The sequence below is a fragment of the Cyanistes caeruleus genome, chromosome 5 (genome assembly GCF_971803275.1).
Source record: "Cyanistes caeruleus chromosome 5, bCyaCae1.hap1.1, whole genome shotgun sequence".
In the NCBI taxonomy this organism is placed as follows: Eukaryota; Metazoa; Chordata; class Aves; order Passeriformes; family Paridae; genus Cyanistes; species Cyanistes caeruleus.
The window spans coordinates 22994423-23013421 of NC_141705.1; the positions used below are offsets into that span (position 1 = coordinate 22994423).

Genomic DNA, 18999 nt, shown 5'->3' on the forward strand with positions numbered 1-18999 from the left:
GAGATGGCCATAACACGTATCTGATCATCAGAATTCAGTCATTTATACTACATGTTATAACTATTAATTATTGTTGGAATATCAAGCTGAAAGAATTTTCAATGCATGATTTTTGTACTTGCTTGCAATACACTATGCATGCCTTGAGATGATCATGAGGTGTGACTGAGATTTTTCTTTTTTTTTTTTTTAAATATATATTGGTTAAGGAGCAGTTTCAAGCATACTACAAAGCTCAGGAATGGGAAATGTAAAGAATGACAGGCATGTTCAAAAAGTTCTGATTCTTAACCCCTTATAGACTCAAGTGGACACCACTTTTCATAGTTTTTTTCTTTTTTAACATGTCTAGAAAATAGTCTCCATTTGCACTGTTTGATGTGGAATTAGATTCTAGCTTATGACATGCACTGGCAGTACATTAATTCTGTAATACAGTTTTGTGGCCTTAGCCTGTGCAATACCAGTACCTTAAGCGCTCAGCGAAAGGCAGAAACATGGAAGTCAGTGAAGCAGGAACACTCAGGAACAGTCTTACCCTCTGCCACTCCAACCCTGTGTCTTACTCTTTTGGGCTGGTGCCTAAGCAGGTGCATCAAGTCTTTTCCCCTGCACCACTGAAGAATGACAGCTCCCCTATCCAAATGAACAACCTCAAGTTCAGCTGTTGGGAAAGGCCTTCTTTGAACCAGCTTGAATGCAGAGGACAAAAGGGCCAAGTTAAGAGCAAAATGCAGTTTCCTGCTCTTGGGATGTTTGGCTAAAAACTATAGACCAGAAGTAACACCTGCTATATAAAAAAAAATAGAAGGCAAACACTATGGAATATCTGTAAGAAGTCTCCAGAGCAACCTTCATATTTAAAGGACATTTTAAATTATCAAAAGTGTATTTAATATAGCTCTGGTGTGCTTTCAGTAAAAGCCCGCATCAATAGGGAAAGCCACTTGTGCTGACTATTTAAGTTGGGCTTAGCTGTGCTAACATCTTGAGAGCTTTTCAACCATTTTCAGCACATATCTATTTTAGTCATCTGTGTTTATTTTGTACTGTTTACACAAAGTCTCCTTCAGCCAAGACTTGTGGCTATGCTGGATACTATTTCAGACTGTGCCAGTTTGAAACAGTAAAACTCTAAAATGACCTGGTTAAGAGAATTATGCAGAAACTTGATTGACAAAAGAGTGTTTGAAACACTTACGCTGAAATAGTTTGAGAATTTTCAACTCTTCCTATAAAAATCTAGTGACAAATCAAAATACAAGAGAGATTAAAATAAAGAATGATTTGTTCTGTATCCCCTGAAGTTTTGATATAGAAACATAACTAAGAATGGACCATTACTCTGCAATTAGCTGCTGAAGGACAAAACACAAGGTTGTAATTCCCAGAGCAGTTTGTAAGTAGAACTGTTTGCAGTTCATCAAAATGGGTCCTTTTACATTATAGAATTAAAAATGTTTTGGGTCAAAAAGCATACTGCATATTTTTGTAAAACCTAGTATGAGAGAATTCTGAAGTCAGTTTTTGTAAAGCAAATAATACTGTACCAGAAGGAGAGAGAAAAAGGATGTTTACTTGACACAAAGTCACGTGTGTTACTGGTTTGCTTGGACATTTCTGGCCATTCTAAACAGTCATAAGCAGGTTTCAGTCTTCATGGAAGGTGCTCTATGTATGATTATTTCTCACCATCATATAAACTATTTTCAGTCTAGTTTTCAAACTTGAACTGACCCTTGGGCCAAGATCAGCCATGCCTACTCAGAGAGCATTGATACCCAGAGGAGTAATATAAGGGAATCAGATTTTTTGTACTTATTGCAAAATAAGTGAAAAAAGATAAAATAAAAAGGTTTAAATACATCATTCTTGTCTAGGGTTTTGCTGTCTTTTGCCAAAACTAAGACAGGAACCATTTCCACTGGGTACACAGAAAGTCCTCCATCATGATTCTTTCAACAACTATCCCCTTGTCTGACAGATTCCCCCCTAAGAAAACCACTTGCTGTCATTTGTTGTTCCTTGTTCTTGAACTTTAGCTCTTCTTGTCAAAATAAGTTTTGCAGATGGAGGAGACTAAACAGGAGATAAAGTCATACAAGCTAACAAACCTGTCATTGTCTTTTGAAAAGTCTTGTGCATCTGCAGAGCATGGAAAGTCTTGTGACATTTTTCTTCTATGCTTACTTCCTCTTACGGAAGTTCCCAATTTACTGCTATATCCATAGAGTAAATAGTGAACCCAATGTACAATAGCCATATTGTTATTTCACAATACCATCAAGTCATAACAGATGGTGCCATGGGTATTACATACTAGAAAATATATTTGTGAAGCCACAGCCAAAAATTTTAGATTTCTAATGTTTCCTAAGAATATTTGGAGATCATAATACAGAAATGTATGCATGTGAAATGTTCATATTTTGACTCCAAGGAGAATCCTGAAAAATCCACTTCAGGAAAATGATAGAACATTTCAGCATAAAATAATTCAAAGCCACTTAAGCATATATAGGTTGCAAGAAGTCTCTGTATGAATAACATCTCCAAGTTAACCTAATAAGCAGCAAAATATCTTTAAAAATATTATGCATATTAGAGATACACAGTTGACTGACTATAAAATGTTCATGGTATTATGAATTAAGAAGAAAAAAACCCAGCAAAACACAAAACCCTGCTTTAGTCAAGGAAAATGAAAGACAGATAAATAACCAAGCCACATAATTAAGGAAGAGGTGGACTTTTTAACAGCTTTCCTGCTTGTAATTTCTGTGGTGTTGCTAACAACAGAGAGGAAAAAGAGTTTAAATTATGCTAGCTTTTGTTTTTTTCATTGTATAAGCATTAATTGTACTATAAGATGAACTGAAGTCTGCATTTCAAATAGAGATTTAAACTATATGCTATATAAAACCCCCAAAGTAATGTATTCAACCACAAATTAAACTCTGAATGGCACATATATTTTCTAAGAGTTTTGAAGTAAATATACCAATTAAACTACAAGTTAAAATTATCATATTGGAAATTAAAACAAGAACTTCAGGTTCTAGAGGCAGACTTTTTGACCTCTTTCTGATTTTGGAATATCAGCGTCATTCAGATCTCCTGAACAGTTAATTCTAACAGAAATCCAGTTCTACACATAATAGTCATGACTGAATATATAATAACTTCTTCATTATCAGAATTCCTAGTTCTTATCAGTGTTAGAATTCTTATCAGTGTTGGTTTAAATAGGTATAAACAAATTAGTCTGTAAAAATTAGTTTCTTTAACTCAAATGCAAATTTAAGAAGTCTACAGTCAATCATAGGGGTTTTGCACAATGTCATTACTGGATTGAAAGATCGTAAAAGTAACATTTTCATACTTGGGCATTTGCTATATTACATTATAATTCTGTTAAATTTGATTCTGTTAAATCTCATCTCTGAACTCCTGCATTTACAGTGCTCAGCTGGAGACAATTGCAAACACCTTGTTATACAATTTGCTCCAAAATCCTGTCGAATACTGCCGGCTACAACACCATTCAAATGTATTCTGGTGTGTTTTATACCTATCTAGGTTAAAAAGAATCAACAAATAAATACATATGGGGAACCATTCTGGGTACACAGAATATTTGGATATCTTTTTCTCACACAGAGTCTGAACAGATCACTTAGCTTTGTTTATCACAATGATTTTGAAGTTAGGGTTTTGAGGATCCAACTTTTAGAGGTAGTGTGCACCCAGTCTCCATTGAGACTTGTGCGGTTCAGCAATTTTGAGAACCAACATCCTCATGTTCTTTTTAGCACAAATAGTAAAACTTCTGTTTATGTTGTGTAAGGCTGAGTGACAAAACAGCAACTTAGAAGGCAAGCTCTTACTGAAGCATAAAAGTTACAGATGCAAAAATGGCTTAGCAAGTCTCCTGTTGAGATCATCCAGCAGGTCACTTGAGGATAGTCTGGCTGCTGACTGAGACTTCTGAGACTTTTCTTTTCTAGATTCTGCTAAATTATCCTAGCTAGTGATTTGGCCTTATAAATATTTAGGAGCATCTGCATTGCTTTTTAGGAGAGATGAAATCTGGAATTTCCCTGGAACTCCTCACAGTTTCAAGTGCTAATTGGTATGATCTTTTTGGAAGGTGGATACTGAGCAATAAGCTCCATTCCTGCAGCTACACAGAACATTGTTAGACTGCTCTTGGGTGGCTGCCCAGAAGCATGCACCTCTTCTGTGCTCTGTTCACATTCCTAACACAGGAACTAGTGTTCCTCCAAATGATCTATTTTTACTAACCTCACACTGCATGGAGCAGCCCAGGAACAAAATCTCACAGGCATTTGTGGCATTTCTTCTAACTTTGGACACAACTCACACTGTTCATGACTAGACTCCTCCAGCCACAACAGAGGGAACTGACTGACCGGTGCCATTGCCTGTCAGTATCTTCTAGCAAAAAATGGAAAGATAAAAAAAAGCTGAATGGGGGTCAAGATTCTGAACAGTGCTGGTTCAGATTTGCATCTGACAAGCCTGAGGAAAAGCCAACATGCACCCTCCTTTCTGCCAACTTCTGAACTTGGTACTGGGGGTTCCTTTCTCACCACTTTAGCATGTGTTCAGTAGTCTCAGGGTTCAGAATCAACACAGCTGTGGGATATGGCACAAACATCATGTTGAGGACACAAAGGAAATCCTTCTTGGGAAAAAACATACGTACAAACATTCATATAAGGGCAGCAGGGAGAGCTCAGAAGATTTTGAAATTGTGCCTCTAACTGGACATTATGAGCTAGATGCCTAAGCCTGATGTAAAGGCTCCACAGAAAGTACAACTATTCTCCACAGAAGCCTCAATTTTCTGTGCCTTTGTGTCAGTAGCACCTTTCTAAAACACTGTTAAAAAAACTCCTGAAGAAGGGCCTGATCCTAGAGAGATTCTTCATAACAATAACACATAACTGCCTTGAGCAGTTGATGTACTCAGTCACTTAAAATTATATTAATTTAGGCCCTAGGAAAGAAAATGGGATAAAAACAACTATGTGAAAATCAACAAGGGGAAGAACATCAAATGAAGTTGATGTATAGTGTAATCTTAAAAAGATTTAACCAAATTAAAGTTATTAGAGTTCTAATCAAGTTTCCCTAATTGCTCACAGTTCATAATTGTTACTGTTATTTTTAAAAATATATACTTAGGAAAAAAAAAAATAAGCACTTTGTAGTTTATTTTTTCAAAAAACATTGAACTAAGTTCAATACAGAAAGAAACATAGCTATTTAACAGGTCACAGTTAGGGCAATGTACATAACTTGCTTGAAGTTGCTCAACCTATCAGTGACATCACAAGAAACAGAATTCAAAACTCAGAATCACTGGATTCTCAACTTCAGAACTTTTTAGAGAGTAATTTAAAAAATTTAGACATCATTATTTTGCCATGTGAGTATGTGCAACTTCATATGTGTGGAATTACCTTGACCACAAAGACTTTGCTGGGTAGTTTCTTTGGTTTTATGCAGACTGGAAAAAAGGTATATAAAAAAATACTTCCACAGAAACAGTGTCAATGCTGTCAAAATGCAGCTCTGGGAAATAAACAGAAAGCTGTAATTTGTAATGACTATTCAAAAGCTCATCAGAAAGCTGGATACACAGATTCTAACTGTACATGCTACTGAATAAACAGAATCAAAAGCACCACTAACTGTAAATCTGCAAGAGCTGAGGTAATGTCTGAATAAACACCCCTCCAAATATCCTCATGTTATCCTTACCAGATTAATCAGTCTTCTCATTGCATGTTCATGCGAGCAAATGCATTCACAGGGATCAAATCCACCTTCTGCCATGGCTCTCTGGATAAACCTGAACTTGTTTGTGAACACCTAAAAAGAACAAGAATGAAAGGACAATGAACTCTTTTTCAACTGACCTTATTTTCCAGAAACTCACACATCAAGTTTCAGTTCATTTAATGCCAGGGTGAAAAAGCAAAACAAAGCAGGGTAATCCTATTATTCCTTTGGCAGTATGAATGAAGAAGTCTGGTATGTGTAGTTGCATTTCGATGTTGCTGAAAACAGTGTCACACAAATTTTTTTTGCAAGACTGTGTGTGTCTCCCCTGGGTTTTCTCACATACCAAAATGAATACATCCTAACAAACACGAAGTACAAAAATTAAATTCTTGTCTCTCATCTGCATAGTGGGACTCTTAAGCGTACATACATAAATTAAAAGGTATGGGGAACTTGTACTCCTAAACCCTAATAAACTGCTGGCATTCTCCCTCCAGGTCAATGTACAGGAAAATAATTTAAAACTCAGTAAGTTTTTTGCTAAAGGAAACAATCATCTTTGTTGTATAATGAAAGCAAGCAGCAGGGGTACAAAAGTGAATGTACTTATAAACACTAAAAATGGAGCTGTGCACACTAATTTTAGATCAAAGAAGTAGGTTAATCACTTAGTAATACAGAATGCTCAAAGAAACTGTGCATGGACATGGTAGGAAATAAATTCTAGATTATTCACCTGCTAAAACCACTTATACCAGAGATGTCAGGTGTTTTCAAATGTATGTTCACTATTTACCAATAACTTTTCATTTATTTAATTGAGGGTCAAACCATGCAACAGACTGCAAGGCATTTCTGTCCTTGTGGTCAAATCTGGAATTGATTTCTCTCTTTGGACATATCAGGTAGTTCTGCAAAACCATACTTAGGAAAAGCTACATTCAGAATGCATTACTTTTGCATGCACTCAAGCTCTAAGATGACACAACTGGAAAGCTTAACAAATGGAGCAGCGCAGAGCAGATACAACCTCTCAATTCCTAAAACAAGTACTTCCTGAGCATTTGTGTTTCAGTGTCACTAGAAGAAAGAGGAAGAACCTATTTGTCTGTAAGACATCTTCATTCAACAGAATATAAGACTGCTACCATTCTGCCCTCTTGGAGGGAGAAAAAAAGCAAATGCATTTCAGAAGTCCTTCCTTTGTTAATGCCTACTATTCTTCTGAATAAACCTTCACCATGGTGGAGAGAACCAGAGAGTAAAATAAAGAGATATTTGTCTTAATTATGGAGTTTGAACATTAATGCCCTTAACCTGCTAGGGACTCCACTTTTTAAAAGTTAAACTGAAAAAGGAAGGAAGAAAGTTGAAATGATGGAGGAATTTTTTTTTGCCTAGATACTAAGAAAGCATAATCTGGCTATGTAGTGAGAAGATGACTGGGAGATGACTTGATTATGTAGCATACAAGTATCTTTGAAAAGAAAACCAGGCCCAAGTATTGAAGTCTTCAATGAAGAGGTAATTAAGAACCAGTAACTGGAAGCTGTAATTAACCAGATAGAAAAGAAAAACAAGACATACATTTTTACCATCAGGGTAACTGATCAATGCAACAAACTGCCCAAGAAGCAGTAGATTTCCTACCACTCACTGAATTCAGATATGCTTCAGTAAAATACAGATTACCGAGTGTCTTGGTTTGAAAGACAGGTGTCTCCTAAGGAAGGCAGAAGCCTCCCTTGGAATGGAAAATGTAAACCCCTTCCCTCCAAATTATTATAATTTTGATATTAAGGGGCTCTCAGGCAAAGATATGGGAATAGGAATAACAGATCTTTACTAGTATGCACAATAACGCAAATAAACAGCAACCACAGCTCTGGCATTAGCCCCAAACAGAACAGGACCCGGTGACCCTTCCCGGCCGCAGCAATTTCCCCTCGTGCAGTTCCGGGCACGGCCGACAGCGGCGCTGGTGGCTCCCGGCCGGACAGGGCAGGGGCGGGGATTCCCCCGCGCCGGCAGGGGGCGCTGTGGTGCGGGCTCGGGCCACACGCGGTAATGGCGGCTCGGCCGGGACGGGAAGGGATGGGAGAGAGGCTTTGCTGCACAAACCCCCCTGGGACATCGATCCCGGGCCCCTGCAGGACTCTCGGGAGCAGCAAGCAGGGCCGGCAAGGTGTCTCGGCAGGCAGGGCACGCGGGGCTACAGTGCAGCGAAAGCTCGGAGCAGCGCCGAAGATGCGGCAGGGGCGAGGCAGCGGCAGCCCGGCTCCCAGCAGGGCATGGAGAGGCGAGCTCAGGATCCCGGGCAGCCGAGCAGATGGTGAAAAGTCCCTCTTTTAGTGAGGTAGGTGTTAATAAGGTCTCAGTTCAGTGGCTGCCCTCACGAGCAGAGGCTCACCCCCACGGAAGAAGAAGCAGCTCAGGGCTGGGCTCCGCCGGCAGCGGGGAATTCCCTTCCCCAAGCAGCAGCTCCGAGAGACAGAGAGCCAGCAGCCGCCCCAGCCCCGTTCTTTACCTGCCCAATTCTCCCGGTCTCTCTGCCCTCGGAGAGAAACTCCCAGATAAGAGAAATACAACCAGAGGTCCTCCTCCCCTGAGCCTGGCCACTTCTTTTGTATTTCTTAAGCACCCAGTTGTTAGTGTTTCCTAGCAACTTATGGGCAAAAATTCTATAAGTAAAAAGGAACAAAAGGAAAGAAATCTAACCCCGACACTGAGTAAAGTACAGAAGCACCAAAGTTCAGATATAATGTCCTCCAATATATAGGAGATCAGAGCAGATGATCTAATAACTCTTTTTGAGAATTGTTGTAAGGTTACTACACTTACTTTAATGAAATTATTTCAGAACCATTAGAACCACATGATAGCAATAGAAGAAAATTTTAACTACACAGTCTCCCTGAGTAATATACCACACCAGGCAGAGAAGCCTTTCTAAAACTATCTTAGGATAAGGAACAGATAAAAGCACTGCTTACTAAATTGTGCAAAATAGCTTCTCTGGATATAATGCTGACATCCACAAGAATGTATTTGAACAAGTGAAGGTGCAAAAAAATAGTTAATTGTAACTTGAAATAATTTAGGGGTCAGTAACATATAGTAATGTCACAGCAATTAACAGACAAGTGTTTATATTATAGAGGACTACACAAAAACCAAACATCAAATAAGAGTCACCACTGATGAAACCAGGCTAACATTCTCTAAAGAGCATACAAGTAAAAAAGTTTAAAGAATAAATGGGAAAAGTTAATCTGCCATACAACATCATAGATTTAAGAGGAGGTATGCTAGAAGGGATTTACCCCAAGGTACCCGTACATGACAACCTCAATGAGTTAAAGAAAGCAAAGGACATATCACCAAGTAAAATGTCATCCAAGCTTTGAACAAAAGACCTCTTACAAGCTTTCCCACCTTCACATAATGCTGAAATTAATCATCCTTTCTTTCCTCTAAGCCTAAAACAAACTCTTTCATTGGCAAAGAAACAAAGATTGACCATGTTTTTTGAGAACAGGCAGTAGGTTTTCCCCTAAAAAAAGATGCTAAAATTGGGTTATTTTAATGCCTATAATCCAGGTAAACAATTCTCCTTTGTGCAATTATTTTTTTGCCAAAACTGAAGGAAACAGAGATTTTATACATGTCTGCCCAGTTATAAAGAAGAGAGAAACACTCTATGCTATATGATGATTTTCACTTGCAAAATTATACCCTCATGTCTTTATTTCTCTTTAAAATATTCTTGACTTAACTGTGTTATTTGTATCACACTTTAAATGCATAAAGTACTCTGTAATCAGATCTTAAGGATTATTAGCATTTTGTGACCATAAGAATAATAGACTAGTATTTTTATATACCACAAAGCAGGATTTCTTGGCTCCTTAGGCAGCCTGTTTGTATCAAAATCCTGTTCCAGAATTGCAGTGTGCTTCCTGCCTGCCTCCGGGTATTTGCAATTGTCTGATCTCACGTCAGCAGCTAACTTGTTCTGCTCAGCTCTGACCTCTTTGCTGTGAGTCACACAAGCTCTCCACCTTTTGCAAATACAGTCATTCTACATACAAACTATCACAGAAAATTGAAGTATGTACTCTATTCTGTTCTTCCTGACTTGGATAAAGAAAGAAAATGTTGTAGTTTTCTTTTACTTACTTTTTCCTGTATGTTTTTCTGTTTATCATCTCCTTGTTTTCCTTGGAGTTGATAGACTTGGTTTATATCAGTTAGTCGGATCGGAGCAATTGGTAAGGCTATGATGTGAAATCCCTGCAAGTCCTCTGACTAGCAGTGACTTTTACTCAACTCAAAATTACCATATTTTGGGTTGGCCATATTACTGCTAGCACAGTATTTAAATCAGAGGTTTTACAAAGGGCTGGAAGACATAGTCAGTAAATACGCCAAAACTCTCTATGATAACAGCTGAGAAGAGATCTATGGCCTCCAGACTAGCAAACTGATAGACAGCATAATAGAGGAGAGAATTAGTAAACATGGACAAATATGATGTACCATCAGAGACTCAATATGAACATGTCAGTGTAAAGAGGCCCACAGAGGTAATCATAAATAGAACTGCTGAAATTAAAATACTGTGGTCAAGAGTTTGAATTACTGTAATTCAGGAATAAAGTGGAGGATGGTCTCTGATGATTTAAGTCAGAAATAAAACCCCCTTATTACTTTTTGAGTATCTATTTAAAATTGTAGCCAGTGAAGCCATATGGAAAATATTTCTAGTCTCTTATGATTTAAAAAATAGTATTCTCAGTTATAGTAACTATTGTAAATTGTTTCTTTTATTATCTTCCCCACTCCCAGCCCTACAGCAGTGTGTTATATTTTATACATCCTACTATCAAACCCACAATCTTTATGGCTACAATCTGGCTTGGGGGGGGTGTGGGGGGGTTGTCCCTGGAGACTGTTCCGTATTTTGAATTACTGCAATGACTATATATTATTTCCCAATCCTGCAACACCTGAGTAAATAGCATGCAGCTGGTGAGCTCTTGGAGACAGAAATTATGCTCTGCCTTGCTCTGCTGTAATAATTCCAAAACTTGATTCCTTTCTATCATGAAGGCAAACAAGAATTTTTGCCCATTTTCCATGTCCTAGATGCTCTCCAATGTGATTCTAATATGATGCTGATTAGCAAGATGGTCAAAGTGTACACATTGGTCATTTCTACTTCTTGGTACAAAAGACTGTGTAAAAATATTTATCACTCCAGTATTTGAAGAAACGCTTTATATGATATATAAATCAGTTACTACAGATTTATCATGGACTAAACCAGGCATCTTCAGCATTAAAACATAACGCTCATTTACTCTTTCCTTTCCTGGATCCAGGCACTTAAAATGTAGACTACCGCAAACATGATAAATACAATGTCTGAAGATTCTCCTGGTAAGAACTATTTTCACTGTATTGCTATTTTCCTCAAGACTGAAGGTAAAAAATCCTTGGGAGCAAAAATACCACATGGGACAGCAGGCAAGTAACAGAATCTTCCCTCATTACTTTAAAGAGAAACAAAAATCCTATTCAGATCCTTGCTACTGTTTTTCAGCAAACTTTTGTAATTTTGTGTTTTTGGAACACAATTGTCAAATACCTCTAAGAAGTCATCAAGTTAATTTTGCTTCCCAGATCAATTTGGGAGAAATGTGGCAGAACAAATGAAAGTATGTATCAAATTTAAAATAAAATTACAGAAAAAAGAGCAAATTAATTGCTGTGCCTCTTGCAGGCATTTTAAAAAATTATAAAGGGCTAAAATAGCAAAAGTCATACACAAATCATGAATGATTACTGCCCCAAAGATAAAAAGCTCATTTTTATCTTGCTGTCAGAGGTGAAAAGCCTCTCATTATGTACTAAATTATACAGGTTTCCTTAAAAATTATGTGTTCCCTTGCCTTTTTACAGCATTTAAGCCATACTAATATCTGTGTCTTCTTACAATACCTGACCCTTTTTGTAATTCTATTCACAGCATGCTCCAAGTTTGGTTCTTTTGTATAATCTTTCCCATCTCCAAATGACCTCCAAATATTTTCTTCTAGAATCTAAAACATCCTGTACATTGTCCTCATATAGCATAGTACCCTTACAATCCTGGACATCAAGTCCTGTCCCAGAGAAACTACCAGGCACTGGGACTGTGTGACCATAGTATCCATTAACTAGGGGAGTGAAAATTTGCTTCAAGCAGGAAGACACTGGTATGACAAGCTCCTCCTAAAATTCCTGATCACTGCTTTTATAGGAATCTCTTCTCCTTCTTGGCCACCCTGTCCCCCTAGATACTGCGAACACTCAACAAGCAACTGGGACCCCAGCTGACTCATTACTGGGCATTTCAAAATGCCTCTGGGTACAATTGGTTAATCCAAAATCTGTGTCTAATCTTGCTTCTTCTAGGGAGTGGACCCACTGAACCCTGCCTATTCATACAGAGTCCAACCAGACATCTGTTAGTTGTACAGTAAAATAACAGATAAAGGTATATGCAGTAGGATAACACTGTTTACTGGTGACCAATCAAGTGAAGCCAAAATATTCCAAAACCGTGAATCCCAAACTCAGAATTTTCCGTACTTATTAAATAATGCCTTTTCCTGTTGATTTACATCTTTTTTATAGTATTTGTACTTCATGTACCTTCTACCCTTACACAGAACCCCAAGTGTTTTGTTACTCTTCTGATGAACTACCTACATCCAAATCACTAGCCTATTATTTAACTTCCCATTATTTCAGTTGTACAGCTAAACTTCATGAGTTAGGGCAGGGAATTTTATCCACTGATTTCCGCTTCATATGTTTCTTCAGACTGGACTGGACGCATAGACAAGGAAAATAACTCATGGATTTTGGGGTTATCTCTTTAAAAAGCCAAACAGATGTATGTGTACATAGGACTGGCTGATCTTACCAGCACATACCTTTGTGAAATTTCTAGTTAAATTGCTACTACCAAAAATGCAACACATTTCTTATCACCACAGCAGTATAAAGGAGAAACAAGGCAAAAATGGTAGCGGAGCCATAAAAAAGCAAAGGAAGGCAAACTAAACACTAGATAAAACTACAGGACAGTGCAAGGAATTAGTAGTTGAATATGGAAGAAAGTTCACAAAAGGAACTGTGAGAACAAGGAGAAAACTGAAGAGAAAAATAAGCAATACTTTAAAATAAATAAAAGCTATTCTGTCTGAAGTTAACAGGGGCATGACTCTAAGGCAATAGAACCTGCACTAAAGACAAAGATGCCACACTAAATCAAAATTAATCCAGAAGCCAAGGGCCTGGCATAAGTAACCAGTGGAGGTGGTCTTCATTTTTTATAAAAAAAGTTTTAAATTGTTGGGGTTATAAAACTAGCAAAAATAAGCTTTAAGTTTTCTAGGAAAACTTCCTTTACAAAGCAACTTCCTCTGTTCAAACAAGGCTAAATATAGCTTCTGTAAAGAAGAATCTTGTATACAAATTGATACTAATTAAAACATTCCAAGAATCCGTTCTCCTCTATTACTGTAATTTAGATACTTCAAGTAAATATTCCCTCATAGAACTAAAGTTTGAAACATGGCAACATTATATTTGGCTTTTTTATAATGTTGATTTTTAATCTCTTTTATTAATAACCCAAGAGAAGCTCTCATCATCTCTCTCACAGCTGCACCCTATTTTTACTGGAACAAATACTATGACTCTCATCAGATTTAGTGCACCAGGATCTAGTAGTTCTACATGACCACAGATCTCTAGAGAACTACTGATGATTTTTTTCTACCAGGCCTCCTCCTGGGCATGAAACTGAATTTTCAGGACAAAAGAACACCAACTGGCTAACTGGGCAGCAAAAGCAAAACAGCAGGTTATGAATGTGGGTCCTGCCAGAGGAGAGCTGCCACAGTAAATGTGGCTCCAATTACAGTTTTTTTCAATTAATTGTCCCAGTTCAGATCCCCCATTTAGCTCTTCTAGGAAGAAGAGCTGCAATGATTTCGATGGCTGATTCCAAAGTGGGTTCCTAGGCATACTAACACTTTCACAGTATAAAGCAATCGTCTCCACTCTCCTTATAATTCCAGGGGGTGGGAGGAGAGTAGCTGGTTTTGTACTTGAAAGCATCAGCATGTCTCCCTGGGCTTCCAGCTGTAGCCTAATGAGTTGGCAAATGTTTATTTTTGCATTACTATTTTTTCTCAGGATAATTATCAAGATCTAAGATGAACTCTTCAGTGTAGATTGAGCTAAGCCAATTCCCTTCCTCGCAGAAAAGTCAGTGCTTACCCACACACACACAGATGGAGGCAGCTGGTGGAGTTCTTGTTGGATTCAACCAAGTTGACTGATACTGGTCAAGTAGGAGCTAGAGACCCCAGTAGGTGCTCCACAAGAGAAATGCTCACACAGCCACATCCTGCTCAAGGCATACTAGTTGGATAACTTTGCTACTGCCCCACAAATCACCTTGTAAGTAAACAATGAATTAATTTTCCAGTGCCATTCATCTGGTGTTTCTTAAAGATGCAAACATAATACAAAACTACTCCTTAAAAATAGGACAAAGCCAAAGAAACTAAGAAATGTTCAACAAGCCACTGAAGGATACTACTGACATCTGAAATCAGAGAAGGAGCTTTTGAGCAGGGCACAGACTTAAAGCTGAGAAATAAGTGGTAAAGGTCTCTCTGAGTTTTTTTCTGGTGGTCTTACATGACTACTAGAGCACTGATACATCCCTTGTCTTCACAGCACAACTCCACTACTGTGTGACCACCACAATATTCTGAGCATTGCTGGGTTGCTAACATTTTCACCCTGAAGGTGAAAATTTGGAAAAGGTGGACATTTGGAGTTGCTCTGAGCGGGGCAGGATATTCTTCTGAGCCAATCTGCCAACAACAGTGCCAGCATCTAGAGCAGGAATCTAGAAGCAGGAATCAGAGCATAAAAACTTCAGCTACTTATAATTATGGTCAAAGCCCTTTCACAGCCAAGCATCACAACCCTTCTCAAACTGAAGTATGTGAAAAAGTTCACACCCCTTCAAAGAGTGGCAGGATCTAAAAAGAACCTGGAAGGAAACTTACTGTTTTTTGGCTGGGCTAACCAAGGTTACAGATATGCTGAGGTGCATCAGCTCAACACAGAATGGCATATAAGGGAAATACAGAAGATTATACAGATGCTTCTTTCAGCGTAGTTAAGTCTTGTCAGTGTCAAGTACAACTCTCAGAGGACAAGAATCCACACACTGAAACTCCTCAGTACTTTTTCAGTATTGTTCAGTACTGTTTCCCTCCACCTCTTCCACGGTCAGACCCCCAGTATGTAAGAACAAAGAGATTTCATGATTTAAAGGCAATAAGGCTGATGTCAGTGACCAAAACTGAATTCCCTAAAGGAGCTAAGTAAGATCCATCAAGATTAAAGAAAAAGCTATTTACTTATTCCCATGCAGGTGGCTCAACATTTCCTCTGGGCAACACTTGAAAAGGAGCTAATTATGCACATACAGTCATGGACCAAAAAAGCAGTTCAGCTATTTTAGAATTAATTTACTGATATTTGATACAGAATATTATTACCAAACTCCAGCTGTCAGCTTTGGTCATCCTTTTGTTAAAATTATGACATTTTTCTGAAAGAAAGCTCTCAGAATATGAAAACAAATTAAGAGAAGAGGTCAATGATACAGAACAGTGTCCAAGAATAATACCCTCTTTCTGTCAAGTAAATGCTTCAGCTTCTTCTAGTGTAGGAAACTTTTAGGACAACAAAGTTATTCCGACTGCACTTTGTAACTAATGGCTATTAATTTTATTTCACACATGCTTATGCAAAAAGGTGAGCTATCCTCTGTAAAATTACTAACACATTGTATTTCAACCAGTTTACAGAGCAAACTGGGAGCCCTCTTCTGTGGTCTTGAGTAAGGCAAGAGTTCTCACTGACTTTCATGGTTCTTCCACTTCAATACTAAATAGAAAACCTGGTCATATTAGATCACTCTCCTGCTTTTGGTTAGTGTCTCCAGCATTACAGACTGCCTCACTGCTTGCTGACGTTCCTCTTCCCATTCCCAAACAATTGCCAATCTCCCAAATTCAGCATTCCTGCAGCTGTACGAGTGATACACTGCTGCAGGAAGCAACACATATTAAGCCTGAAAACCCTGCTGGAAGCACTTCTGCACCAGCCCTGCAAGGACACCCATGCTGTGCCATGCCAACCAGGGCCAAAGGCTTGTGCTGCTTTGGCAAGCCAGATTCTGAGCAAGTGGCTACACACGGAAGAGAAGCACACCTTCCAAGGGGCAGAGCTGCTTTTGCAGGGAAGGAAGAATGAAGAGTACTCTTGCAGATGGAAGATGGCAGAGGTGAGGATCTCACACAAGCCTCACAGGGAATTAGAAAAGGGAACTGACTTTGCAGGTTATTACCCCACCCAAGAGTTTTGGGCTTAACAATACAAAACTAATAATTTACTTTTAAAAGTACTAAAAAAGTGTGCTTCTATAAGAAACTATATAACCTATTGTGCTGGTTTTGGCCATTGAAACACAACTTTGCTGAGTCTGTAGAAGAAAAAGGTTACGATGAGACATGCCAGAGTGGCCCTGAGCTAACCAGGAGCAACCAGGCAGTTACTGCAGCTCAGGTGGCCTGCAGTAACTCATTAATTCGAATTAGATTTCTTTAACTGTTAATCATTCAGAAATTTTTAGAAATTTTATCTCTTTGCAAAATTAAATGTGAAAAAAAGTCTCTTATTCACTCCTTTACAAAAAACATAGTTTCAAAACAAATAAAAATGGAACTTTTTCCACCATATTGAGGCAGCAAATGCAGCCCTAAATTATGAAGCTTTTTTATACTAGTATATTAAGAGTACAATTGTTTACATTACAAAATACCTTACTAAATCCTTAATGTAACTCTGATCACATACAAACACAAAATTATACTGAAATTCTTTGGAATACTTTCATTATTTTTTTCTCCAGGGATGACATATGTTTCTAATAACTTGCCACTGAGCAAACAGATTTAACAGGGTAGCAGCATGCTGAGAAAGATAGCAGGATTTTCAATTTTCAGATGAAAGCAGCTCTATTCCCTGGCAGCCCTACTCCTAACCCCTTTAGGCCAGATCACATTTTATCTGAAGCTAGCTGGTGCCTGTCTTCAACTTAAATAGAAGTTGAATCAGGTTTCTTACATACCTGCAGTAAACAATTTGAAGCTTATCAATTAGAAATTTTTTAAATCAGTATTTACACCAGAGGGAATCCTTAGCAATTAACAGGATTTCTGGACTTGGTTATTTACATATGTTTAGCTAACAGATGACCCAGTTTTAACCAGAGAATATCATCAATCTAATTCAGCAGACTCACAGACTAGTTTAGATTATCAAAAGGAAAGTGTAAATGCAAATTACACAACTCTCCTCTGCACCTACTAGCAACAGATTTTTAAATCCATTTTATTAATTGGCACAACAAAAATCTATGGTACTATTTCACAAGATCAGGATTAGTTTGCAACACATACATATCTTACCTGTGGCTCCACTGTTTTCACACAGAAAATAATGTATCTTTAGACACTTCTGTTCTACATACAAATTTGAAGCTTAATTGTCTGACAATCTCCACGGCTCAAAAATGTCTCTTTTACATAAGAAATATAATATTTCTACATTTCACAGAACTCTCTGTGATAAAGTGTTTACCTAGTATTTTCAAATTTGGGTTCTTAATTATGGATCACATCTGATCAGTCTCATCTCGATACCAGGGCGAGGAACCCCCAACAACACTGTAATCTCTTGCACTGGAATTCTTTTTAAACTACGGCTGCTCATACCAGGAAGCTTTCTTTCACTCTTCATTTAGTTCAACTGTTTGAAGAGCTAACCCAAACTTTTCTTCACACCTTCATGTCATTTCATTCAGACAGCTGTTTTTTCCCCTTAATAACTTCTTAATGTGTGAAAAAGACATAAGTTATTTTATTAAGTTGTCTAAAAATATGGCTCTGCTAAAAATAAAGATTTTATGATTAACTAATGGGAAATATATGAACATACACATGTGAACATATGAACAAAAAAGACCAAAGCTCTGATACGAGAGGTCTGCATTTGACAAAGATTCAACAGATAAAGTAAATGAGCATTGCAGCTGCTTATGTAATGTGAATGGTTGGTGCTACATTTTTGTCCAGCTTTTCTGGGTTTGTTCCTGATAAAAATTTTTCTTTTCTGAGGAACACTCAGTGGTTTGGATCTGACATTTGTCTAGAAGCTTTATGAAATAAGAACAAAAGTATATTTAGCTCCAGAAAGCCATGGTTTTTAATGCATGCAAAGCTGCAGAAGAATCAGAACTAATCTTAATGAGGAAAACTTTTATCAAGTGTAATTCTATTCCCACCCAAATGTGACTAATTTCTTCAATTATCTGTAAAAATACAAGTTAGACACTTAAAGGAAAGCTTCTGAAGCATATCTGTTCAATTAACAACAATGCAAATGCACAATCGCTCAATCATGCCAGGGGCTGCTCCCCCAAGCATCTTCAAATCTTTCATGAAAAGCCCTATCCATCATCACTAAGGGACCTTTTTCTTGCCCTAGCCTCAGCCAATAGTGTGGAATAGGTGGTGGGAATAGGGAAGAGAATAGGAATATTTCTCCACTATACTGCTAGCAGAACCACTGTTCTCTCAACAGAAGACTAACACAGCTAACACACACTGATCATTCTCATATCCCTAACTGTATTCCTTCATAATGAGGAGCTAAGGAGTCTTACTTCAAATGAGGCTCATTGGGAACTAGGGAAGCTAGCTGTTGATGAGTCAAGAAGAAGCTCTTCTGGGAAAATAATTCCTTTTTCCTGAACAAGGACTGAAAGACTCTGTGATAGAGCCTTAGGAGGTTTTCTTAGCTTCCACTGTACTTACAGAGGGTTTGGGAGTACTTGGATTTTCCAAGAAACATTTTGCAGAATCAGGTGCCTCATCAACAACTAGATGGATCTGTATGCAGTCGTAAATTGAATCTCTTACCCAGGAAGTTAAGACAGACAGCATGTTTAACATCAAGTGTAATATCAGGTATATAAAT

General features: G+C 38.0%; 1 protein-coding gene across 4 annotated transcripts in view; it reads right to left on the minus strand.

Moving 5' to 3' along the window:
- Positions 1–18999, minus strand: part of SMIM14 (small integral membrane protein 14) — a 56232-nt gene that overhangs the window by 18796 nt on the left and 18437 nt on the right. For all 4 annotated transcript variants that reach the window (XM_023925339.2, XM_023925338.2, XM_086888565.1 and 1 more), the window contains one exon: positions 5791–5901. In XM_023925339.2, the coding sequence (XP_023781107.1) occupies positions 5791–5865 (75 nt within the window). In that variant the 5' untranslated portion in view covers positions 5866–5901. The remainder of the gene's footprint in view (positions 1–5790; positions 5902–18999) is intronic.